This window comes from Electrona antarctica, assembly GCF_951216825.1.
Source record: "Electrona antarctica genome assembly, chromosome: 6".
NCBI classification, from domain to species: domain Eukaryota; kingdom Metazoa; phylum Chordata; class Actinopteri; order Myctophiformes; family Myctophidae; genus Electrona; species Electrona antarctica.
Genome location: NC_136811.1, coordinates 13,694,065 through 13,720,632, shown reverse-complemented (window position 1 = coordinate 13,720,632; position 26,568 = coordinate 13,694,065). Strand labels below are relative to the sequence as shown.

At 42.8% G+C, this 26,568-nt stretch overlaps 3 protein-coding genes across 5 annotated transcripts; 2 read left to right on the top strand and 1 right to left on the bottom strand.

The window, feature by feature from the left end:
- On the bottom strand, positions 1–1,682 carry LOC306925784 (uncharacterized protein). Its single transcript, XM_079504856.1, has 2 exons — positions 1,512–1,682; positions 1–501 (listed from the first exon to the last, which is right to left on the bottom strand). Exons 1-2 carry the CDS (start codon positions 1,599–1,601, stop codon positions 247–249), a joined length of 345 nt encoding a protein of 114 aa, XP_079360982.1. The 5' UTR covers positions 1,602–1,682; the 3' UTR covers positions 1–246.
- A 2,244-nt stretch (positions 1,683–3,926) lies between these two features.
- On the top strand, positions 3,927–24,653 carry phc1 (polyhomeotic homolog 1). Of its 3 annotated transcripts, none has more exons than XM_079504834.1 (14): positions 3,927–4,059; positions 6,934–7,055; positions 7,352–7,462; positions 8,864–8,929; positions 9,104–9,244; positions 9,559–9,747; positions 9,847–10,638; positions 11,054–11,189; positions 11,504–11,682; positions 12,087–12,150; positions 12,525–12,612; positions 13,524–13,686; positions 22,389–22,635; positions 23,232–24,653. In XM_079504834.1, the coding sequence occupies exons 2-14, from the start codon at positions 6,939–6,941 to the stop codon at positions 23,381–23,383; spliced, it is 2,445 nt and encodes an 814-aa protein (XP_079360960.1). In that variant the 5' UTR covers positions 3,927–4,059; positions 6,934–6,938; the 3' UTR covers positions 23,384–24,653. The 3 variants fall into 3 exon arrangements, with proteins under 3 accessions (XP_079360960.1, XP_079360959.1, XP_079360961.1); XM_079504833.1 differs by having other exon boundaries at positions 3,934–4,115; XM_079504835.1 differs by having other exon boundaries at positions 3,937–4,064.
- Positions 15,284–20,132, top strand: LOC306925776 (uncharacterized protein). The gene is made up of 9 exons (XM_079504840.1): positions 15,284–15,428; positions 15,521–15,731; positions 16,089–16,365; positions 16,473–16,718; positions 16,874–17,057; positions 17,863–18,108; positions 18,768–18,939; positions 19,039–19,100; positions 19,306–20,132. The coding sequence occupies exons 2-9, from the start codon at positions 15,676–15,678 to the stop codon at positions 19,509–19,511; spliced, it is 1,449 nt and encodes a 482-aa protein (XP_079360966.1). The 5' UTR covers positions 15,284–15,428; positions 15,521–15,675; the 3' UTR covers positions 19,512–20,132.
- Positions 24,654–26,568: the final 1,915 nt, after the last annotated feature.

Below are 26,568 nucleotides of genomic sequence, written 5' to 3'. Positions count from 1 at the left end.
TAGAATCTGAAAAGGGTAGGATCAGAGAGTGCATCAGATATGATGGTAGAAAAACTAAAACAGATGATTTTACATGCGATTGGCTTTTTGTTTTAGTATTGCATTGTTCATTTTAGTTTTGATTTAGTTTTCGTTCTTTCGCCATTTTGTTGAATCCCTTTTAATTTGATAGTTTTAGTCATACTTTAGTTAAACTAATAATAACCCTAGCATAAACAATGACATGCAACCTTACAGCCGTTATTCTCATTTCTTTTGAAAGATAAGACTGAGGAGAGCCAGGTATCGAGCCAGCACTTCACTCTGGCAGAGCATCCTCAACTCCTCGATGTCTTCCTGAACCGTGACATCAATCTGGATGTAGTTCCAGTGGAAGTCCATGGGTGGATCTCCTCCCTTGTGGTATTGTCTCACCACCATCACTGCTTGGTCCATCTGAGGATAAACCAGATCATTTCCCTCCTTGCTGACATTGTTCACAATGTACATGTACGCCTGCACCTGGAAAACATACCGATGATCTTTTTTAATTTTAGCAAGGTGACTGTTGGGTTCAGTGGTAAATACTTTTCCCACCATGTCGCCCGTGGTGCCTTTGCACTCAATGACAAGTCTCTCACGTGAATGACCACGTGAATGAGGAAGGCAACCTTTTGTTGCCTTACTCTGGGCCGTCTTGATTTCAGCCAAAAAGTCCACATTCCCACTCAGAAAGCCATACTCCACCTTGTTCCCCCTGCTGTAGGAGACCTTTGGGAATATTTCTAAATCATGGAAGAACTTGAGCATCTCTAACTCGCCCTTTTTCCAGTGTGTTTTATCCTCTGGTATTTTTGACTCATCAGTGTATTCCTTAGGCGGCCGTACTGCTCTGTTCCCTTCAGACAATGTCGGGGAATCCTTTCCCACCTCCATTCTCATCCAGCTCCTGGTCAACATTGCAGAATATAATTCTGGTGTTGAGATGGCGATATCATCCATGTACTTGTCTCTTAGTCTGAAACAACTTGACTGAGCCTTGTTCTTCTCCCAGTGCTTTCTGCATTCTTTTTCTTTCTCTTCTCTTTTGCCTTTTTCTTTTTCAAAGAAGATTAACTTGGTGATTCGAAGGATCCGTTTTTTGTTCTTCAAACGCAGATAGCGTTTGACGTCTCCACAGGGAAGACGGGGAATAGGTTTGAACCATAAATCAAAGCTCTCCAACTTTTGGAGGATCTCCTTGGCATCATGGATGCTGCTCTCAACCATGGCGAGCTCCACCACCTCTTGGGTAAGCACGCCCTCTGGGAGTTTGATTTTCATACATCTCAAGAGTTGGAGGTAATCATACTGGGTCAGCCAAGCAGCAGTATCCTCTTTTCCAGCTGGCTTCCCGATCTCCACTTCTTTGCTTTCAGAATCACTACTATCGCTATAACTTTCCCTTTCATCCTCACTTGAGTCACTTAGATGTCTTTCTTCTTTAACAGCTTTGCCACTTGTATCTCTGTGTTCAGTGTCAATTGTTTTACCTTCAGCTTCTGCTTTTCCTCCCTCTGATTGTTTGCCACTGCCTTTCCACGGACGGTCTCCCTTTTGTTCATATTTGGTATCTTCTTCATAATCTTGTTTTTCCACGGTTAGAGAGTCATCTCGTATCTTCTCACTTGCCATTGCTCTTGCCATTGTTCAGCCAGAGACTGAGAGAGAGTTCTCTCTGGTTATTAGAAAAACATGGCAAAACACTTCCCCTTGTGATGACGATGATGTTGTCTGCTGCTGGCTTTGTACTGACGCAACCATCCAGTTGTGCAATACCATGTCACAGAGGAGTGAATTTGTCTGAGAATGTATTTACTTCTTTCTTCTTTATCATTCCTTTGGCAATTCTGAGTTTAGAAAGGCTTAAAGTCCATGAAAGGTATGTTTAACTTTATCTGTCAAAGTTAAATCCATTAATTAGTATCCAGAGATCATTGTAATGCTTTTCCAGCTGTATCCAACCTGCCAACATTTGTTGTGATTAACCAGAAATCATGTAACAAAAGCTGGACCGGCGCCAAAGGGAGGTTTTTGGGCAGCCTCCAAATTCATGTTCAGAATGAAGATTAACCAGTTCGGTCCTGTTGCATTCAGATTTCATATCAACAGTGATTTTCACATAATGCTATTAACTAATAAAACTAATGATAATTGTAATAACTTCTGTAATAGAAATAATTTTAGTGGGGAAAAAAAGAAACATTTCTCAGATGTTTGTCTGTGTAGGATATGTGCCATACTTGTGGAGTACATTTCAGGACATTCACTTAAACTAGATTAGTTAGGTAAAGTTAGCTTAAGTTAAAAATGCTTACCACTAGCTTTCTCCACAGATGTGTTCATAAAGGTGTCTACTATCACAGAAAAAATTGTTCCAACCCAACTCCCTTGGGAAACTTTGTGACAGCTGCTGAACGTTGGGGTACCATTATCAACCAATATAAGGCAAAAGATTCCAAATTTCATTATACTTTAAGTAGCATGTGACATGTCAAACTATTTATTTCAAGATTCTGAATCCATTGCAAGCATTAGTTTTGCACAAAAAACACTCCTTTGCCTAAAAATGCCCATAGCCGTCATCACAAATGTGATGAGGTCAGCACATTTGGGAACATTTGGGCAAGTGGCTATGGCCGAATTTAGCCCAAGGAGTATTTTCGTGCAAAACTCATGCTTGGAATGGATTTAGCATAATGAAACCTCCCTAGTTTGACATGTCATATGCTACTTAAAGTATAATGAAATTTGGAATTCTTTGCCTTATATTGGTTGATAATGGTACCCCAACTTTCAGCAGCTGTCACAAAGTTTCCCAAGGGAGTTGGGTTGGAACACATTTTTCTGTGATAGTAGACACCTTTATGAACACATCTGTGAAGAAAGCTAGTGGTAAGCATTTTCTTTTGCAGATTTGCCACAACTTAAGCTAACTTTACCTAACTAGATGTCTTTTGGACGATTTAAAGCTGTGGTCGATGACTTGATCTCTGAAAAAAAGTGTGTGTTTAATAACATGACATTAGTTGTTTTGTGTGTGTGTGTGTGTGTGTGTGTGTGTGTGTGTGTGTGTGTGTGTGTGTGTGTGTGTGTGTGTGTGTGTGTGTACGCGGGTGCTTGTGTGTGTGCTTGCGCACATGCGTGTGCTTTTGCACACATTTTATTATGTTGTAATGTGTATATTACTATTCCTTCTTATAATGTATGTGTACTCTGTCCAGAAACGTTATGTGTGTGATTGTAAGCTAGTTTTGTTTTGCTTCCAGGGCTCCTCTGCAAAAGACAGCAGTGATGTGCTGGTCTCAGTAGGACCCCCCTGCCTAAATAAAGTATGTGAGTGCAGGGTTACGGTATAGGGCCTTTCTGGGCAGTCACACATATGGACAAACAGTTCCACATCCTGTCAACAATTTGGCCAGTAGAACCTGGCCCAGTGTTGCCAACTCGCCATAGGGTTTTCGAGGACCGGAGTGGCCCGGCCCACCAATTGGTAGTGCCCCTCGAAATCAGCTGTCCTTCTGGCTCTCAGAAGCTGACGAGCCAGATGAGGGAAGAGTGGTCCTTGTGGTCATACAAGTACCAGAAGGTCCACTCTAAACTGCACACATACACTCTTCAGCCAGAACTCATGGTACAGGTTCTTATTGGCCCAGAGCTCTCACCAGCTAGGGCCTGGTGACAGTTTGAATCCGTTTCATCACCAGACTGCATTGATATTTACTCAATTATTATTAAGTGTAAAATCAGGATGTACTTTTCCCATTGTAGAAAGAGAAAGAAAGAAAGAAAGAAAGAAAGAAAGAAAGAAAGAAAGATGAAAGATTAAGTCAAAGAGAAAGAAAATACATAAACAAATATACAAATAAATAATAAACATGTTTAGATTCTGCTGCTTTGACCGGAAAGGGAATAGTAGGCAGTGGGTGGAGTTTATTTGGGAGCCAAAGAGACGCTGCTGCTGTTTCGTTCGTTGTTAACATTTGGACTGAGATTGAGAAACGCAGTAACTTGTTGTTTACACTGAATTATTCAAAGGAGGTGAGGTAAACATCCCAGGATGCCAGGCGAGCAACAAACGATAACTCCTAGCCAAGGTGTTTTGCAGGCATTGCTAACATGAACTATAGTTAGAGGCTGATGTTTTAGTCCACTAGCTCGCTAGCTGTGCTAATCAGTTAGCGAGCTGGCTAACATTAAGTTATAACACAGAACACCGAAACGTGTGGCCTATAGATTTCGGTGACTCCGGAGATCACTATTGAAAATATTTGTTGTCTGAGTTTCAATGGTGATAGATGGCCACGTAGTAGCAATCAATCTTTTTAGATTGGGTTGGAAAGTAAAATATCTAATTTGAATTGCCCGTCTCATATTCTTTTTTTTGTCAGTGTGTCAGAGACAGTCAGAGATGTTAGTGGTGGAATTTACTTTTCACAAAAGAGAAGGAAAAAACATTTCTGGAGTCATCATATTCGATGGGACAGCGATTTCGGTGTAACATTTGCTGCTAAATGCTAGAGCATCACACTGTTGCGTTCCTGCTGTTGTCACAAAATTATCTCCAACGTGCATGCACATGTATATTCATCCTGTTTAGCAGTGTGTATGTGGAACACATTTGTTTAGACTAAGATAATGTTAGCGTTTTTCTTCAGTGTTGTTAGCGTGGTTGTTAGCCATAGCTCGGATCATTATTTTCTTACTCGCTGTGTTTTTGTCCCTCCCCCATGTTGGCCTTTCCTTTCCCTCACTTTCATCGATCATGTTGACAGTCAGTCTGAAATGCAACAATCCATTCATTTGCTTGCCATCACTAGAGTCAAGCGGAGGCAGTGGTTGCAGATACAGAGCTGTAAGGTTTACCTGTATGTCACTAATCGTGGCTCAATTATAGCTGTAATCTGAGACTAGTCTAATTTATTTTATTTTTTCAATATTTTTGTAGTTTGTTCCGTTCTTTATCCGATGAGCACAAACTAGTCTGTGTTTCAGTCAGTTATTTAATCTAGCATTATGATTGTCATGTTATGCATGCATTATAATAAAGGACTAGAAAGCTGTGCTCCTTTGGGCCCATATGATCTATGCCAGGATTGGTCCCCTAGCCAGGGCTGTTGTGGGTTGCAGACGGCTGTCAGGGTGTTCATGGAACAATGCACATTATGCATTTGTGCCATTTTGTGGTGCCTGTGGATGTGCACTCTGTAGAGGCTCCTCAATATGCAATGCATTTGCAAATTGTGGTTGATTGGATTGTTGTTGACTTGATATATGGCGTTTCTTCTAAGAAATAGGCCCCTCCCACAAATGTAAAGCCCATTTCAGGCATGGAATGCCCAGAGCCTTAGATATAGACACTAGACAGAGTTACGCAAACTGTGTTCACTTCATGGGGCTTCAGTCCAATGGCAGCTCTCCTACATAGACTTCTATTGAGAATGGGGACAACCAACTGGGACACGTCCTGGACCGGAAGTAGGCAGAAATGCATTGTACTCAGGCAACAGCCCAGCTTTAATGATCTTAAATCCCTTTATTTTAGATTGTTTTGTAGTAATGGTACAACATAAACATTAAAGCGACTTTAATTGTTACTGTACAATACTTTAAAATAGTTGTCATGTTGCACACATGCTTGAAATAGCTCTTATTTGCGCCGCCCTCGTTGAAAACTCCAGCTTGTCTCAGTTCAGGCTGCATGAACAGCACTCGAGCACTCGGTTTCCGCCCCCTCTATATCGTAACTCTTCTATTAGATGGCTCTGGGAAATGGGAATGCCTATGTGGAATATAAAAACCCTGTTTGACGGTCATTGTCATTTGGAGAAACAAATCATATTTCTGCAACAAACGGTGACATTTGTAGCTTTTGTGGTGCTCCTTTGGGTGTAAATGAAATTGCGTTTGGCTCCGTTTTCTTTACAGCCCCCCCTCTGTTGTGTGAGTCATTTGGGGTAGATTGGATGATGCGTTCATGATTTATGTCTGTGGTGTCCAAGATTAGCTGCAGACAGACAGACATTTAGTCAGACAGTATAACTCTCTCACCAAGTTATAACACCAGTTATAACTGGTCTGGTGTTATAGCTTGGTGAGATAGTAAAGGTAATGAAGCCAGTGCGTAATCTTTTTCTGATTCTCGCTACAAGTGGCCTCGGGTCTAAATGGGTTTCTGTTTGAATTAATTGCAACAAATGTTGTGTTTATTACTGCAAGGGTTCCCAAATAATCCAATTTGAACTGGGGACCCCCCTCCCTGACCAGCAATAGATGGTATGCGTGTGACATCATCATCAAACCCGGACATTATGCAGGAACGCCTAGTGGCAAAAAAATACTTTCTGGCTTTGACAGCCCATACATCTAAACAGAAAAGTCCTATATGATTGCATTAAACAACGTTAAACAATGTTAAACTCACTTTGCCACTCGATTTGCCATTCACTTTAGGAATGCGCATACCCTCTAATGGAATTGTAAGCATTACATTTAATTCATTTGACTTGATTCCACAGATAAATACCCTGTATTCTGAAAAAAGCGGAACTACAAGCTCACAACTTGTGAGCTTGTAGATAGGCTAAACTCACAATGTTTGCCTCCTTCTTCTTATGTAATATTGGCCAATTTGGTATTAAATGGGTCTTAAAAGTCATTAAATGGAAACTTTTGAAATGTGCATATACCCTATACACTTGTACAGTTACACAGCATGATGTTTTTTTTTTTTTTTTTTACTGTTGTATGAGAAAACAATGTAGCAAATTAAGCTAATCATCTGGGGACCCCCCGTTTGGGAGCTTTGGGAACCACAGTACTAGTCTGCAGGCATTCAGGAGTGTTTTTCCCTCCTCATATTCATTCCAGTGTTATTACATTGTTATTCAATGACCCCTTTTATTGTATTAACAGAAAGTATGGAAGCAGGTGAAGACCAAAACACCAGCTCCACCAATGGGAATGCTCAGACAGGTGGGAACTCCCGGCCACCCCAGATAGCCCACATGACTCTGTATGAGAGACAGGCGGTGCAGGTCAGTGGTTTGTGTGTGGCTGTGCGTGCGTGCGTGTGTGTGTGGTCCTTATTTTCTTAGCTTCAGTTGTCCATATCCCTGCATTATTTCTATCCCTGGGACACCAGGGATACACTATGACTAACCCAACCCCATGATAACCCACTTTATGATGGTAGAAATTATGATCATTATCCAATATTAGTCTCAGTAATTTCCTTTGATAACCACTCGATGTTTTATCATGTTTATTGATCATTTTTGTGGGGAATAAAATTCAGCTGTTATTCTGTGTGTGTGTGTGTGTGTATGTTTAGGCCCTTCAGGCACTGCAGAGGCAGCCTAATGCAGCTCAATACTTCCAGCAACTCATGCTGCAGCAGCAGATTAACAGCGCCCAACTCCACAACCTGGCCGCTGTGCAACAGGTAAATTAATTACACATTCTTTCTTGGTGGCTGCCTGTCTGTCTTTTACATTCCTGTCTGACAACATTGAACTTGTTGGATGTGGCAGCAAATGTCTTGGTTATACCAACATTGTTGAAAGTGACATTGTCTGAAGTACCGGTATGTAAAAAGATTGCTATGTTGCCTTTCCAAAGTCCGGCACTGAGGGCCCAAATGACATAATACACATTCAAGTAGCAGCAAAGGATTCAGCTTGGCATTCAAGTGACTATACAAAGTGGACAAAGAACAGTGGAAAAAAGACACAACTGTGGGAAAAATGGTAAATCCCAAGCATTCCAAAAATATCAGGAGGAGGAATTAATTAGAAATATCCTTTATTATGACATGACAATAATAATAATATCTCATAATAATCGTATTTCTCCTGCTGATATTTTTTAAGTGTTGGGACTTCATCTTTTTAGTTACACATCCAAAAACAAGAATTGATGACATCAATTAATTACCAGCTGCTGCCTTATATCCCACGGCTGAGAGGTCGGCTAGAGGCAAAACGTGTGTGGTTGTCCAGAGACGAGGCAGCCAATCAGGACGATAGGTTGTCAGTACAGCCACTGAGAAACATAGGTCTCAACTACAGCAAGTGGGCGTGAAAGCACCGCAGAGAGAACATTGACCAGCTGTGCTTACACAGCAGCTGGTAAAAAACAACAAGAACAAGAAAAAAACATTACAGGTTAGAAGGTCAGAACCTCTCACCTGGAGGGAACAACCGCTGTTTGAGTCTGATAACTGTAGTTTTCTTCACGTCCGTAGGACGTACTTTTTCTTAGTCTTAATTGTGTTATTTTAAAACCCTGTATCACAGGTGCCTTTGAAGAAACTGGTTTAAAAGCCCCGCTAGCGTTCATTCTGCGGTCTTCATTTATGAGAAATCTGCGTGTGCAAAGTTAACATTTTGGCCTGAGGGGGGTGCTAGAGGAAAGGTCATGTTGTCTCTCAAATGGTTAGGATTTGTCTTCCAGGGATGCAAGTTAATTGAAATTCAGTTTTTGAGTAATATTTTTGTGTGCACCCCAAGGGTGGTGCCAGAGTAATGGCACCACCAAAATCAGTAGCCGTCATCCGCTGAGGAGCATGAAAGTACACTGCAAATTCCTAGGCAACCCAGCCGGCAGACAGACATCACACATCCCACTACCTGGGGCTAAAAGTAAAAATGCCATAGATGATATGTTCTTTCCTTTTGGGTTTTTTGTTCCTTCTACACAGTAATATTCAAACTGCATTCTTCCTAAATACATAATTTGCAGTGGATCATTTACAAACGACAATCCAGCAGTACATCAGGAAGGTAAAGGCTATTCAGTGTCCAACGATCCCATGATCCTTCTCTTCCCTCTCCCCCCCATCCAGGCCACCCTCGCTGCTAGTCGACAGTCTAACTCTCCCAGTAACAGTGTGTCCCAAGCCACCACCACGGTACAGTTTACTGCTAAACATTCTCCAAAATAGCTTTCCCCTTTACTCTGCTCGATTGTTCTTCTCTGGAAATAAATGAATGATTCATTTCAGTTACAAATCAAAGCCAGGATATTGGATTGTTATTCTTGGTTGTTGGCCTGTGTTGATGTCAGTGTTTCCCTCGTCTCTCAGGTGAACCTAAGCACCACCTCTGGGGGAGGAACTATGACCAATGCCCGCCCTCTGGGCCCTGTCACTACAACCACAACAGCTCTCAACCAATCAGTGTTGCTGGGTGGGAACTCAGCAGGACAGGGGCAGATGTATCTTCGGGTGAGTTTAACACTTCGTGGTACCACGGTGTCGCACAGCAAAAAATAGCTGATGTACAAGCTCGCAACGCGCGGCATCACGGCACGATGCCTCGCATTGAGAGCTGTAGCTTATATGAAACCTACAGTATATGACGCTTATCGCCAGGGAGAATAGTCTACACTACGGTGTAAACTAATCGGTAATAAACAACAAAAACAATAAATGAAACCTATACTGCATAACAAAGCCAGCCAAAGGCAGAAAATGCATCAGTGATGAAACTTAATCAGTGAAGTTTTATCTTATCTTTTATTTTGCCTTTGACCCCCCAGGTCAACCGCTCTCTCAGGGCCCCCCTCGCCTCCCAGCTCATCTTCATGCCTGGTGGTACGGCAACAGCTACTGTAACAACAGTTTCCCAGCAACAGCCCCAGCAGCAACAACAGCAGCAGCAGCAGCAGCAGCAACCTCAACAGGAAGTCCCTCCTACCTCTGCCAGTACCCTGTCAGACAATGATCAGGTTAGAAGACCAATCGTTTATAGTCCTACACTACAGTCATTTACTACTCTACTCCAACTCATCTCTTCTGCAACTTCTTTCTACTCTGTAATTTCCCAGGTGCAGAATCTGGCCCTGCACTGTATCTCCACTCCCAGAGCACTCCCGACCATCAAGTCCGAGGGTCCAGAGCGGAAAGACGCCGCCAGCTTCTCTCTGGGTCAACAACAGCAGCAGCAGCAGCCGTTCCCCCAGACAGTTCAGCAGCACCAAGTGCAACCGCAACAAATGGCCAAACAGCTGCCCAGCTACGTCCAGCAGCAGGCCACCGCCGCCGGTCTGACTGTAAAGACTGGAAACCAGGCCAACCTGGCAGGCACTCCGGCCGCCTCCGTCGCTCCCTCCTCCGCCTCTTCCACCTCGTCTACAGCGCTCCCTCTGTCTCAGATCCTCCTGTCTCCCTCGGGTCTCTGTCAGGCCCGGGCGGTTACCACGGTTACGCCCGCCGCCACGGTGACCCACATTCTGGTGCCTACATCGAACGTACCTACCTCCACCCAGGGCTACCCCATTGGCTCGGTGGCCCCCAAAGCCAACGGCAACACCCAGACATTAGTGGTGCAGCCGCTGCAACAGGTCAACGCCACCGCAGACAAAGGCCCGGTGCCCATCCAGCCTAAGACCGCTCAGGGACACCGCATGCCTGTCCAGCTGCCCCCTCGATACCCGCCGCCGATCCTCCCGGCTCCTCCCAGCAACAGCCAAGCCCCCCACATTCCAGTGCAGCAGGTGGGAGCCAGGCAGGGCTCGGCAGGAATCAGTCAGGCTGTGGCTTTGGCCCAGGCCCGGGTTGGCAGTGGCAACCTCGCCCAGGAGAATAACACACACACAAACCCCAACGCCAGCAATATGGTAAACGTCTACCCTTTGAATTGGGAAGGTTTAAGCACACTGTTTTGGTCACATCTTGTATTTTACATTTCAGGCGTTTTAGCTGACATTACAGGACTTATACAGCCAGTAGTTATGGGTCAGGGAAATCATGACCAACCAAGAGGGAACAGTTCTAAAATCACTGTATTATTAAACCTGGGATATGGACAAAATCAAAACCAATATTACGATATTAGAAATCCTAGTTGATATCTAGTCCCATATCACAATATTGATATATTGCCCAGCCCTAATTAAATCTATGAATCCCAAAAGGTTATTTATTATAACGATCCAGGGGACTAAACTTGAGGCAAATCTCAGCAGCATTTAGCAACGGGAACCGAGGGTCCTCCCGTAAGAAGTAATGTTTGCTTTCATCTCACGTCACTAGGCAAAGCCTGCAGTTGGCTCACTGAAGAGGAAGTCTGACTCGGATGCAACCAACGAGATGGTCACAGAACCCTCAGACTGTGCACCCGTGAGAGATGCTGCACCTGCCTTATCTCCTGCACCCACAAAGGACTCTGGTATGTCACCACATCCTCCTTCATCTACCGCCTACACCTTGCAGGTGATTTTAGAAATGTAGCTGAAGGCCTGGGCCATGGCTCAGTGGTCCAGGCACCTTGGCTGGTAATCCAGTCTGGCAGTGAGCCGCGGGTTCGACTCCCGATCCTGACGGCCTTTACTGCATGTCTTCCCCCCATCTCTCTCCCCATTTCCCGTCAGCCTACTGTCTGTCCCTCCATAAAAATATAAAATAAAGGCGAAAGCCACAAAAAAAAACATAAAAAAAAAGAAAAGAAATGTAGCTGAAACTATCTGTTGTATTTCCCTGTAGCAGCTGCTGCCGCGGCAGCCTTCACCGGTCCCCCCACCCTGTCCTTGCCTCTGCCGCTGTCCAGAGGGCCCCATGGGGACCGGGACAGGGCCCCGCTCCCCCAGGCTGTGGTCAAACCTCAGGTCCTCACCCACCTCATAGAGGGCTTCGTCATCCAGGAGGGGGCTGAGCCTTTCCCCGTACGTAGTGTGCCAATGCTTTTCACTCATCACAGGGTTACATCATTAAATAAAAGTGGGGTGGTAGTGCGCATGCTCAACTGGACTCCCAGTTGGAAAAGTTTGTATTTTTTTTTGCATACGCATGGCCTGATTCATCCGCTACTGCATTTACTCTAATGTTGGTCAGTGATGACTGATGAGCATACACTATATTTTAAAAGTCTATTATGACTGGCTGCAAATATTAAGAATACAGCCATGAACTGTGATAAAACATTTCAGCCATTATGGAAGACCCCATGTTTATGAATGGGTGGTGGCACCCATTTATACATTTATAAGTGCATTTATACACTTGTGGTACACCCTGATCAAATGAGTTTCTATTTTCTCTAATCATTAGGCCTGTTCTTGATTGACAGGTTGCTGGCCTTCTAAAAGATAGAGATTTTGCAATGGTTGGTCTCAGAGAGAGTGGACCTACAAGTAAGTGTTGCTTGTTTCCCCTTTTCTTCCTCCTCTCTCCTATCAGAATGAAATACATAATTCAATGAACATGTAATACATGTTTTTGTAAATGTCATTCAATTTGATTGGTTAAATTCAAAGTTTTTCAAATGTGTAGCAGATAATAATCAAGAGATAAGTAGTACAGTATAACAAGAGTATTAAGTAAAATGTAAAGAAAATGAAATATTATGTAAATTAATCATATGATATCACACGTTGATGTGCTTGACGGGAGCTGTGTGCAAGGGTTCTAAATATTATATCCATAATGTATGTCTGTAGTAGGAGAACTATAGTATAAAGTGTCTCTCTCTCTCTCTCTCGCTCTCTCTCTCTCTCTCTCTCCACAGTGATGAAATGTGAATACTGTGAGCGTCTGGCGCCGGCCAGCCAGTTCAAAGGCTCCAGGAGGTTCTGTTCCAAGTCCTGTGCCAAGAGGTCAGATCTACCATCCTACGTGTTGGGGATGGGCCCATAATGTATTTGATAGAAATACTAGATCGAAATCGACCTTACAAAAAAAATAAAACGTATTTTATATTTTAGAAAAACGGTTTTATATAATTTGTAAATGCAATATAAATTTTTCCGATATTTTCTCGTAGTAATCAATTGAGAATTCCATTATTGGCCCCAATGGCCCGGCCAGCCTGAGCTTCATGTCTGTGTGTATTTGTAACATATTTATATGGAAAGGAGGGACACCCGCAGTGTGCGGGTGTCCCTCCTTTCACATTGTATATGCCTCGTCATCATCGCACCTGCTCCAAACCTACCGGGTGTGCGGAAGTCATCTCTCTATAACATATTTATATTGAAATTGTATTTCTTTAGAGGATAGCCCCTTGAGTTGTAGCAACTCGTTTTAGAGGGGGTCCTCGGGCACAACACAATGAATACAGTACATACAGGTAGACAAAACAATACATTAAACATGTCGACACAGCACAATACACTTACATCAACAAAACATAAATGCTCTCCAAACCACTCAAACACTACATCAAGACCAGAAACAACTGCACTGAAACACGTAACAAAATACTAATAATAGTGATACTAATAATGAAATAATAAAAATAAAATAGAAATAAAATTAAAGTACACGCCTCTCTCCAAAAATCAAAAACAAGTACATTTCTCGTGATTGCACCATATCCCATTCAAGGTAATTTATTGCTTTGAAATGAATCATCGCTGGTCTTGCATTGCTTTGAAATATTGGTCATCACTGAACCTATGCCCTCATAAAAAATAAAAAAAAGAATCAGGGAAATGTAATCTGATGGATTACAGTGGTATTTGTTAACCAGCCTGCCGTGTGTAATTCTGCACCTTTGACCTCCTAGGTACAACGTGAGCTGCAGTTCACACTTCAGGGAGAGCAGGGTGCGAGCCAGAACGGGGGCAGCCGCTCCGCCGGGGCACGGCGCCATGAGGAGCGGTCCTCCACGCAGAAACAGCTCCGAGATCGCCTGCGCTAAAATAGCAGGCAGACAACCGCCTGTCAAGGTGAGACACCTATTAAAGTCGAGCTGAAATTAAATATATACTTTTAGCGCTTTTAGAGCATATCCGCGGTCATACTTACATAGTTATTAACAATATATACAAAAAAAACATCGTGGTTTTTTACATCAGACATACTCAAAAGTCAAACAATATGACGCGTGCTTACATCAGCAAGTACCAACCAATTCCGACCAATAATATTATAACATCCACCGATCAATCATCCACTTCAAGGGGCACAGAGAGTAGGTACAGTGCAGTAAATAGAATCAGAGTTTCGAAGCTAAGTGGCTAAAGTTAACATTGTATGACTGTATGTGTGTGTGTTCGTCATCGCAGAACGTGTTCTGTTTTGCCAAAATACAGAGGTTACGGGCCCACTGACTCAAATGTATTCACTTTGAGGAAAGTAGTATTTGTGATAGCATTGCTCTCCCATGTGTCTGCCTGATTGTAGGTTAGTGTCCAACTCTGTTTGTCTCAACCTTATGTCCCGCCTTCCTATGCTGTTTCACATGGAAATACATCACAATGCGGAAGTTAAACACTTGGGAAAAGCCATTTCAGCTCGTCTTTAAAAATTCCAGCCGTCCAGATGACAAACATAGTTGTAGATTTTATTTGAATTGTATTTTTCAAAGGTACAATTGAATATTGTTGGCTCGCAGAGACTTGGATTTTGTTCCAATTAACACATTCCACACGTTAAAGTATAATTGACAAGATACCGTGACTGCCGGGATTGTTTAATTACCTTTGGAGCATACGCCGAAGTATTTGCGCCTTTGATCCTTGAAAATTCGCTTGAAAATAGTCCCATGATTCGTTATTGAGCCGACACATAAGCCACTTCCGCGTTCCGGGTCACAGACAAAGAGCAAAGCGGGCTAAGATCGTCTGTACTCCCTCGTTCACTTTGGGCTTTCCCAGAAGCCCTTGCAAGCCGGCGGTTCGAAATCTACCCAAAACGCCGCGTATGCTGTGCATATTTTACTAATGACTGCTTCAGCAACTTAGAGCAAGGATTTGCAAAAAAAACAATTGAAGCCGGACGCTGCTCCGACAGTTTATCCCGGAGACACAGAAAGCAACACCTCAGGAGCGTTACCGCCGATGGTAAGTTAACATTTATCAATCCTTGTCCTTGTTAGTTGTGATACAAGTTAGGGCAGGTCACTGTGTCCGCGAGTCTGTGTGAGTCATACCGTTTCTAACACAAAGAGACACAGTCTCAATGTGCTTTTACTGGTTAAATAAAGGTTAAATAAAAAAATAAACACCGTTTTGGTCGACAGGTCTAGTTGGAGGCATAATATGTATATCAATGATGAACACAAGACAATTTAGCTGCGGACACGAACAAAGTATTCCTAGGTGTCTTTCTGTTCTCATACGCGAGCTAGGGTTCTGTACGTAACTCCTGGAGTTATATCATGCCATGTGAAACAGCATTAATAAAGAGGCGTTGGAAGATTGAATGGTCAACCTATTCTAGCTATATGGTCAGTCAGTACAATCAGCGGTGTACATTTTCCTAGCTTACACTTCCTACGTTTCTAAGTAAGGAAATGTTCAAATAATATGAATGAATACACGTTATAACAGTAGTAACATGTGTGCAGGATATTATGATCTGTAGTAATCGAAGGCAGTTGATGCATACTATTTTTATCTGTCTCTACAGACTTTCCAGACTGTGGGCATCCAGACTGTGGGCACCCAATCCATAAGAAGACGTGGAGGTATGTAGCCGTCTCTGCAAGACAAGTACACTACACGTCTGTCTTTCCATCCCTGTCAAAGTGTTGACAAGTGATTGTCATGTCCAATGTAGGTGTCCAGGTGACATCTGAGCCTGTGGACTCAGTTGCCAGTGCCATTGTATATGGGGGCTTGAGGCCAACCCATATCCAAGAAGCCCCCACACCAGAGAAGAGGGCATGTCTTGACCTGCGTCCTTTAGCAGACTTCACAAAAAAAAGAAAAGAAATGAAAAAAGAAAATCGGCCAAGTGGTTCCTGGTTGGGCGACTCATCCTTTACCAAGTAGGTCTTATTGATTCCCTAAATGTACCAAAAACCTAACCTGCCTGCCAGCATTTATTTAACCTTTATTTAACCAGTAAAAACACATTGACATTGAGACTGCGTCTCTTTTACAAGTGGGAACTGGCCAAGAGGCAGAAATAAAAAAAATAAAAAATGTGTGTGGCCCTGGGCCCCAACCACCCCATGCCTTCTCCTGTATCTTTTTGGCTATCTCCTTCTCCTCTCTAATACCCTCCACTCGCTTACTCACTCTCACTCATTCACTCAAGTATAAAACACATTTGCAAAATATAAATTTAAATGAACAAAATCTGTCCTGGCTGACGTATATTTTTCCTGCTTCTCCCTACACAGTGCAGAACCTGAGAGCAACCACAAGGACATCAACAAGTATCTTGTGTACGAGGATTGTCTGCTAAGTCTTTTTCAAAACTGTCCTCTTTGCACCTGCCCCTGTGTGGTAAAGAAAGCGGTGCGTGGAACGTACCTGTCCGTGCAGCAGAACTGTCCAAATTGTGGATATAATCAACAGTGGAACAGCCAACCGCTTGTCGGGAGTACCCCAGCGGGTGACCTCCAGTTGTCAGCTGCAATTTCCTTCACGGGCTCATCTTTTGCACAGGTGGACAAGGTAGGCCAAGAAATGTAGATGTGTGTAAAGATATTTCTATATTATATGCAATCTAGAAAGGGGCAATGAAGTTATTTCAATCTCATCTCTCAATATCCATGCATTAGGTCCTGACTGCTCTCAAGGTGAAGAGCATTGATAAAGCTACACACCAAAGACATGTACGGAACTACCTGGACCCGTGCATATATTCCACATGGCAGAGCGTCCAGTCTGGCCTTCTCCAAACGATGACCTCAAAGGATGTTGTCAACCTGAGAGGGGACTTGAAGGCCGATGTCAATGCCAAATATGACTCGTACACTGTTCGAGACATGGAAACTGACAATGTCATCGATGTTCAGCTTGTACAAGTGAGATTTGATTCAGTTGGTGAAAATTATTGCATGTTTTGTGACCACTTAAGCCCTATATATACATACACTACACATTTAAACATTTATTTGTGACACATGTATTGTTTTCAAAAGTTTTAAACATTTCCTTAAATGAATCCATGTCTTCCCAGAGTGAAGTTGGTCATTCAAACGGAGTGGAGATGGAGGGCCTGGTCCGCAGTTTGGACTTTCTTGAGAGCTCGGGTGTGAAGATCGACACCTTTACCACCAACAGAAACCGACAAGTAAAGAAATACCTGAGAGAGGAGAAGCCAGAGGTGACACACTGTTATGACGTGCGACATATTGCAAAAGGTATATCAATATGATGAAAACAAACTCCAAGCACCATCTTGCCTGTGAGCGCTGTCAGGCGGAAACCTTGTCGCTCCAAAACGGTTACTTTTGAGGAAAAGACTTAACCGCTTTCAACCTGGTGACATTCAGTTGTCAGGGGCGGCAGTGGCTCAGGGGTAGAGTGACCGAATGGAAACCGCAAGGTTCCCAGTTCGAACCCGGGCTCCCCCTGAGTTAGTGTCGAAGTGTCCTCCAAGACTCTGAACCCCTAATTGCTCCTGATGTGCAGGTTGGTGCCTTGCATGGTTTCCTCCGGCATCGGTGTGTGAATGGGTGAATGTAATGCACCTATGCATCTATGTAAAGCACCTTGGACAAAGGCATTATAGGCAAACATTTTCAGAAATTGAGAAAATGTTCACGTTGCATCGCAAGCTTGTAAATCGATACAAACTTTCTGCCTGACAGCGGCGTAGTACTTTCTCTTCTTTCTTTTCAAAATCTTTTTATTCAGGTTTTTGTAACCGAAGCCCAGAGGGAAGTATTAAACAGACATATAAAATCTAAAAATAAAACTCAATCCCCTATCCCACCCTCCCCCCACCCACAATCCCAAGGATAGTCGGAAAAACAGTCTGGAGGAAATAAATAAAAAAATATCTATATACACATATACACAAAAATACATGCATACATAATTACAAAAATAAAATAAAAGGATAATAGTACTTTCTCTTCTACACATACTACACACAGTATGTTATTCTATTATTTAATGACTCTATTCTATTTGATTCTGTCCTATACTATACCTACTACCCAGATGTCTCCCGGAAGTTGGCAGAACTAGGGAAGAAGAAAGGTTGTAAGATGATCCAGAAATGGCAACAGAGTATCGTCAGTCATCTGCATTGGTCGAGCCAGCTGTCTCCTTCGGGTGATTACACTGTGGCAAAGTGGTCATCGCTGCTGAATCACGTCCACGATATGCACGACCACGCCAATAGGCTCTTCCCCAAATGTCTGCACTCTCCAGTAACAGGACACTCAAAGAAGTGGTTGAAATCTGGTAGGTTTACATATTTATTCCTCGTGTGTAGATTCACTGCTGCTAATCTCATGGAGTATGACATGGAATATGGCATGTTTACAGTGAACTAAACGGTGTGCTTCAAGTGGAGGATTTCCGCTATTTATTCATTGTGTTCTTGAAAGCTAATTTCTTCTCGGGGACTTAAATGTAATTCTATTTTATTCTAAATGGAAGCAAACGTGGTAATAATAATAATAAAGCTTTATTTATATAGCACCTTTCAAGAACAAGGTCACAAAGTGCTTAACAACAAAGGGAACACAATAAAGAACACAATAATAATAGCAAAACATGGAACATTGGATAACAGAAAGAAAATACGTAACATTCACAAAGATAAAGGATTAAACGCAGCTTTATAAAAATGGGTCTTCAGGAGTGATTTAAAACGAGGAACCGAGTCGGCAATCCTGATTTCCAGGGGCAGGGCATTCCACCGTAAGGGTGCACGGACTGCAAAGGCCCGGTCGCCTATAGTTTTTTTAAAACCAGTTTTTATTGTAAGTAGAGCCTTGCCTTAGGATCTCAGCTCGCGGGCAGGCTCATAGGGGTCGAGTAGGTCCGAGATGTAGGTATGCATGTTGGTATGCACAATTTCTAAAGTGACTATCTTGTTTTTATTCATTGTTTTCAAGGAACTAAACCATCGATAAGACTGCAGAAGATAATCCAAAACAAGCGTCTGCTGAAGGACGTGGCTAAACTGAGCCCTCTCCTCCAGACATCTGACATTGAAGGATTTCATTCCCTTATTCGGCGATTTGCACCCCAAAATGTGGCGTTTAAATTCAGGGGGCTGCTGTGCAGGTAATCATATTGACTCAGATGTTTGCAGGTAATTAAATTGTGCAAACAACTATTAAATGTGTGAACCTCTATTGTGTTTTGTGTTTGTTTTTCCCCCAGGCTGTACCTCGCAGCCATGCACCACAATGAGAACAAAGGACAACAGCGACTCCAAAATGAAGGCGAGTCTCTCTGCCAAATCTGGCACCCAAAATATAAAAAGAGAAAACGCACACACCAGCAAAGAAGCAGCAAACATTGAGTGGTGTACACAAACTGTAAAACAAATAATACCTCAAAATACATTTATTTACTGTACAGAACAAAATCTACAGTCTATGTAAATTACTATATATACAAAAAAAAATATATATATATATCTTTCAGACTATGTCCAGAACCTGATGGACGTCCTCTTTGAAGAGGTGCTGACTGACCCAGGACGATTTACTGCCAAGCTGCGTGCGCTTCCCCTCCCAGCAGCACTGGACGCCACACGTGAAACCCCCGTCCGGGACATTGTTGTGTCAACGAGCGTTGTGCACCTGATAGGACACAAATACCCTGTGGTACATCTGGTGAAACTGACGTAGGCCAAATACCTGCAGTGCCTGCAGGGGTGACCTGTGATTAGATGTCATGAGATGCAGCTGATCCCCACTTATGATGTTTGGGATTTTTCAAGTGCTTTTAATTAATTACAACCCCACTTTTTTTTGCCTAGAAATGTATTGATTTTAACCTGCACAGTTCTTATTTTTTATATATATTTTATTGATAGGAGAGTAGACTGACAGGAAATGGGGAGAGAGAGATGGGGATTGATTAACAAGCAAAAGTCGTCCGGTTCAGGATTCGAACCCGCGACTCGGAACGTCACGTCAGCGGCCTAGGTGAAGCTGCATAGTTCTGAATGTCATGTGAAATGCCAGATCAGGATACGGTTGCCTCAACAACCGTTGTGGACTTGATAAACTTGATAAAATCCATCTGTTGAAACTGAAGCAGGACAAATTCCTGCAGTGCCTGGGGAAACCGGTTATGTGAATGTTACTGAATTTAAATTCATGAGATGCTGCTGATATCCACTTATCATGTTGTGTTCTTTGAGTTTTTCATGTGCTTTTATTACATTACAACAACCCTACCTTTTTAGCCGACAAACATTGATTTTTAACCTGCACAGTTCTACCATTGACTGGATTTTAAACTACCTCATCTTTAGACCTCAGCAGACGAATAGCACGAGGAGCACTGTTATTGATCGTTTATTTACTACTACCTACTTCGAGATAGGGTGAGAAGTTCAGTCACGCGGGAGAGACTCTGAGTAGAGCCGCTGCTCCTTCGCCTGGAAAGGAGCCAGCTTAGGTGGTTCGGGCATCTGGTTAGGATGCCCCTCGGGCGTCTCCCTAGGGAGGTCCTCGATGCACGTCCCACTGGGAGGAGACCAAGGCGCAGATGGAGGGATTACATCGACTCACTGGCCTTGGAACGTCTCGGGATCCCCCAGGAGGAAGTCGCTAATGTTGCTCTGGAGAGGTAAGTCTGGAGCTCTCTGGTGGAGCTGTTGCCCCCGCGACCCGACTACGGTTAAGCGGTTGAAGATGGATGGATGGATGGATGGTGTACTGAGCATTTTAGGAGGTCCTTGCCATAAGGTATTTCATTGAGAAAGCTGTCTTGCTCTGTAAACTCCTGCTCTTTGGTGTGCTTAAAGTTCAAAAGTAAATGTTTGAGAACTGGTATAAATCAGTGTGCTGTACATACAGATCCACAAGACGTTTCTCAATGAAATCCCATATGGCAGTAGTGATAAAGGACCTCCTAAAATGCTCAGTACACCTTGGTAGTAAAAAGTCAATAGTAGCCTCGGCCCCAGGCTTACTCATCTGCGAAGAGAAAAGCCTGGTCACAATATAAGGCCTAGAGTGCATAGCCAGAAATGTCGGGGCGGAACATCCGTCAGATTTATTTCCCCCGGATACGATATTTTTCAACCAATCACAACACTTGTTTCATACACGGAGAATGTAAACAGATTTGTAAAGCGTCAACGTCATTTCCTTGAGCGGTACTTCCGCTAAAATCCTGTACTTCCGCCAAATTCCAGCAATGCACTCTACAGCGCATATTCTGCCCAGCGTGAGTCAATAGTATATCTTGTGTTATGACATCATTGGTCCTGGTATTGGGTGATTGTGTTTTTATGTTTCTTATATACATATCTGTTTTTTTTTGTTTTCTTTTCTTTATTCATTCATAATGCCAGTGTCCCTAACTGTACTGATTTTGACGTCATTAATAAAAAACGATTGATAACAAAAACAAATAGTGTATCTTGTCACTCTGTAAACATTTATTTGAATTTACTAATGCCAAATAAATGGTTGAACCACTTAAAGTCCTATTTCATACAAAAATAGTTGATGTGCAAGCTTGATCATGACACATTCTGAGCTTGTAGATTGGCTATTTTTAAATTTTATTGAAAACATTTAACATGTTTAACTATAATTGCATTCTCAAACTATACTATATATATATATATATTTTTTTTTAAGGTATATAATTTGCCTCTGTATTGGGACAATTGAGTGCGCAGTCACACAATGTACTGTGCTGATATAGTAAATTCATAAACTTCTATACAGCATATTGCAATAATGTTTGACACAAAATCCCGAGGTACACCTGAACATTTCTTGGCACACCGTTTTGGAACCACTTGATTTATACTATATTATGGGTGCAAAGATTAATCAAACTAACAAGTTTAACCGATTATAAAAGATAATGGATAATCCAGTAAAATGTGTACTTAATTCCTATTTTGGACATGTCATTACAAGCAAACTTTGCATCAGTAGAATAATTGCTAAGAAAAGAAGCCATGGTTGCAGCCCTAGTACTGTGCATGCTGAAATATAATCTTATCTATACTGTATGTTGGTGGCTGTCCTTGTTTCGTTTGTTTATCTTTTGGTTTATTAATAAAGTATATCAATCACTGTCTTTGGTTATAGAGAATTTTCTTTATTGTATCAATATTGGGTTCATGTATTGTAAAATGTATATAACAAAAAAAACTTGTACTTGCTACTACGCATACTACAACAATGTTATATTTCAGTCCACTCTTATTTAATCCTATCCCTACTATCGAGCTGTCTCTGGGGAAGGAGAAAGATTGTGAGATGATCATTATATGTATTGGTTCTCCTGACTGGCACTGCCTTATTAAGTTAACCTGGGTGTACCAGTGAACTTTGCATGGCAAAGACGAAACGTTTTACTTAGGGATTACACCAAAAGTTCAAGGAATGTCATTTTGAAAACCCTAAAGGATTGTACAGAGGTGCCTGTCTGAAATTGGAATACCAAATGACTAAATTGTTGTTGACAAGCGGGCAGATATGCTCTGAAAGGATTTGTCTTGCTTAAAATCCTCTCTCTCTCTCTCCCTCTAGTGTCGCTCTGAGTCGAGTCGCTCTGAGGACGCGTCTAGCGACGCAGAGGACGATGAGGACGAAGATGATGACTCTCCTTCACTCTCCCCAAGCTCCTCCCTCTCTGGTTCGAGACCCGCCCACAACGGGCCTCAGTCCGACAGCGCCGCCCCCACCGGCCTGCCACTGGACGGGGCCAACTTTCTTCCCGGTAGCCCTGCTCAGTGGAACGTGGAGGAAGTGTGCAGGTTCATCTCTTCACTTCAAGGTCAGTCGAGTGCCCATCTTCCACTTAGCAGAGAAGTGTTCCCCAGACTAAATGTTTGTTGTTGTAGCTACTCACTTTTAAGACTACCGGTACATGTCATGGTTGTGACTCAAATTATATTCTGGATGATTTTGCTGCATTGCATGATCATGAGGAACAGTAATTATTGGTTATCATTATTAATGCTCTATTTTATTGTGAGAAAATACACAAGGGAACGTTTTGAACTTCATAAGATGGTGGCTCAAATTATTGAATGAATTGGGGTCCCCTAATTTGTGATGCTTCCCGAGGATTCATCCCTTCCTGTTTTTGTTTTCTTCGCCCGATTGAGGGTCTAAGGGTCTTGTAGAATCAGCTATTTTTAGCATGCAACCAAGTGTAAAGTCAGCCATTACGCCGCCATCAGGGCCTGCTAAAAATAATTTCAACCGTAGATTTAGTCGACTAAAAGCATATATTTAGTCAACTAAAACTAGACAAAAACTTTCAAAATGACTAAAATATGACAAACTAAAAAATTTACATTTTATTCAACTAAAACTAATTCAAAAATGTGCTGTCAAAATGAACCCTGGTTCCTGCTTGGCTCCCAGGCTGCGAGGAGCTGGCTGCCCAGTTCCTGTCCCAGGAGATCGATGGCCAGGCCTTGATGCTGCTCAGAGAGGACCACCTCATCTCCACCATGAACATCAAGCTGGGCCCCGCGCTCAAGATCTGTGCCTCCATCAACAGCCTGCGAGAGTGAGGAGGCAGAGAGGAAGGCTCTTCTTCTTCGTCTTTTTGACTTCAAACTGGAACTTTGGAATCAGTACTTGTGGGGACCCTGTCCCGGCCCCTCCCCTCGATACAAAACTACCGAGGATTGAGAACCATTGGAGGAGGGTAGAGGTTGTGTTACATCAGCACCATCAATCATCCGCAATACAGGATAATATAAAGATGAATGTATGTCCAGGAGGAGGAGGAGAAATGGTGCACAGGTTGTGTCTTTGTCTCTTTTTTCTGGATGTTGAATGTGCAAAAAAAAAGGTGGACTGTTGGTTAAAGTGTGAGTGGTCGGTCTAATAGTCTGTCTTATGAAGTATCCATGTCTGTAGAGGGAATTAGTGAATGGTTTGTCTTGTCTGTCATTGTCAGTAGACACATTATCTATGTATACACTCGCCCCTCTACTTAGTTACCAATGAAACGGGGACTGGAGGGCTGTTCCTAAACCTTAAACCCGAGAGTAGAGCCAAGAGAGCTTCTCGGTTGAGGCAGTAGTACAGAATTTGAATTCCTGGTACCGATTAATATCCATGAAGTGGTAGGGAGATCAAATATGGTGTTAAAGTATCTGTCACCTCGATGCACTCCGACTCCATCACCAGCTCAGCGGGTCACACTTGCTCCTCTTATGAACAGAAGAATAGTTTTTAAAGATCAAAATGTAAAGGTTTTCTGTAAAAAAAAAAACACTTTTGAAATGTTCTACATTTGGTAAATAGAAGCGTGAATGTACTGTTGGTGCAACTGTGCAAATCTGAAGACATGCGCTAATGAGCGTTAGTTCTGCTAGCTATAGGACAGTTCCTCTATAGGGTTTTTAAAAAAATAAACAAATGTTGCCTTTTTACTGTATCGCAAACGGTGCTTTAACTCTAGTGTTATGATTTGGATTCCATTTCAGTTTTGTATTTACGTAACATTTTAGCATTTTAGGAGGCGTTCAAACCTAGGCTCCAATCATATGTAGATGAAAGGACACTCAAAAAGCCAGGTTTCTTTATTCTTGTATTTTGACGGTTATATATTTACTTTTGTATCGTTCTTTTCCTGGTGTACTACTATCAAAGTTATTTTTTTTTCCGAGGGCAGTTTTTCCACGGATACGACAATGTAGTGTTTCAGTAGCTTTATTCGACGTATCTACCTGAAGATAGTGTATTCCTGGGTTTGTTCCCCCCCCCCCCCCCCCCCCCCCCCGAGGGGATCAATGGGAAATGCTCTGTCTACCTGTATGCAGTATCAATAAACCATACCTATTACTGCCCGAGTGCTTCTTTGGTTTCATTCACTTGCGTATAAAATCAGTGATTCTCAAACCTTTTCACGTCAATGATCCCCAATTTGATATGCATTACGTCACTGATGCCCATTTGATACAATGTTTTAAATACCCAGGAACCCAATCTACACTGTAAAGTGTAGATTGTAAAAAAAAAAAAAAAAGTGTAAACTCTTCAGTGTTAACTCTTGAGAGCGTAAAATGGACCCTTACGACCACATTTGGTTCCTTTTGTGAGTTGCAGATTCGTAAGGATCGATTTGTACCCCTGGTGGTCCTTGGACCCAACGTTAACGCTGAGAAACTTTAAAATCCAAGCCCCCAGAACCGGGGAGAATGGTTGAACTTGAAGCCTCAGCAACCTGGTGGCTAAATCTGGTATTGCAGGATTTGGGACACTACTGCGCTTAGGGCACTTTTGCTTCAGATCCTGTACAGCTAGGGGCACTCACGTGACGTCACATGCCCCGCCCAGTGCCCAAACCAAGGCCCGGATACCTGAATCTGAAGCTGTATGGTCCTAGTGCCCAAAGTTGAAGGGTTCTCATATAACTCCGCCCACTTCCTCTTGCCCAAATCTGAAGCCGGTAAGGCCCGTATGCCTGAAGTTGAAGCTGTGTGGTCCATGTGCCCAAAGTTGAAAGAAGGTGGTCAAATGAACTGACACTGAAGCAATAGTGTAAGAGTGCCCACAGTTGAAAGAAGGTGGTCAAATGAACTGACACTGAAGCTTTTCCCCTGGGGGCCCCTAAGGGCCCAGAAGGCCCAAAAAAGGACACAGTGCACTATTGAGATGTGGGAACAACAGATCTGTGCTCCAATCTTTCAATATAGTGTTCCCACATCCCAATAGAGCACTGTGTCCTTCTTTGGGCCTTCTGGGCCCTTAGGGCCCCCCAGGGGCAAAGCTTCAACTTCAGTTCATTTGATCATCAACTTTCAACTTTGGGTCAGTCTACATGTAAAAGTGCCCAAAGTTGAAGGTTGATGCTCAAATGAACTGAATTTGAAGCTTTTCCCCTGGGGGCCCCTAAGGGCCCAGAAGGCCCAAAAAGGGACACAGTGCTCTATTGAGATGTGGGAACAATATATTGAAAGATTGGAGCGCAGATCTGTCAGAAAAAAACCCATCTCTAATCAGCCTAAGATTCACAGATCGTGTTGCAGGCTATAAGTCAAACACCCTTCCCCATTATTTGGGCCATTTGGATCATATTTTTTCCTAGACAGATCTGTGCTCCAATCTTTCAATATATTGTTCCCACATCCCAATAGAACACTGTGTCCTTCTTTGGGCAAAGCTTAAACTTCAGATCATTTGACCATCTTCTTTCAACTTTGGGCACTCTGCCTCAGTTTCAGTTCATTTGACCACCTTCCTTCAACGTTGGGCACCCTACCATGTGGTCTTTAAGTGGTGGGCCTGGAGTCATCCTAGGGGCTAGAAGGTCCAGGGAAACCTACATACTCTCCCAAGATGGAGGAACGACATATTGCAATCTGGGAACCCTAGGCCTTTGTATGCCTGGAGGGTGACCCAAAATCTAGGCCTAAGATTTGAGCCCTCAATATGGGGTACATCGCATCAATGGTCCTGGGTCAATAAGAGGGCCTACCACCCCACTCTCTTGATATGTTCTTCCCCAACTCTTGGAGAGTATTTAGGCCTTTCACTGGACCTCCTAGCGACTAAGATGACCACAGGCCCACCACTTAAAGACCACATGTTAGGGTGCCCAAATCTGAAGTTAGGTGGTCAAATGACCTGAAACTGAAGCAATTCAGTAAATGTCAACGCTTCCTCATGGGGTCATTTCAATTTGGGCACTGGATAGCTGAAGTTGAAAGCTTAAACTTCAGCTACCCAGTACCCAAGGTTGAAG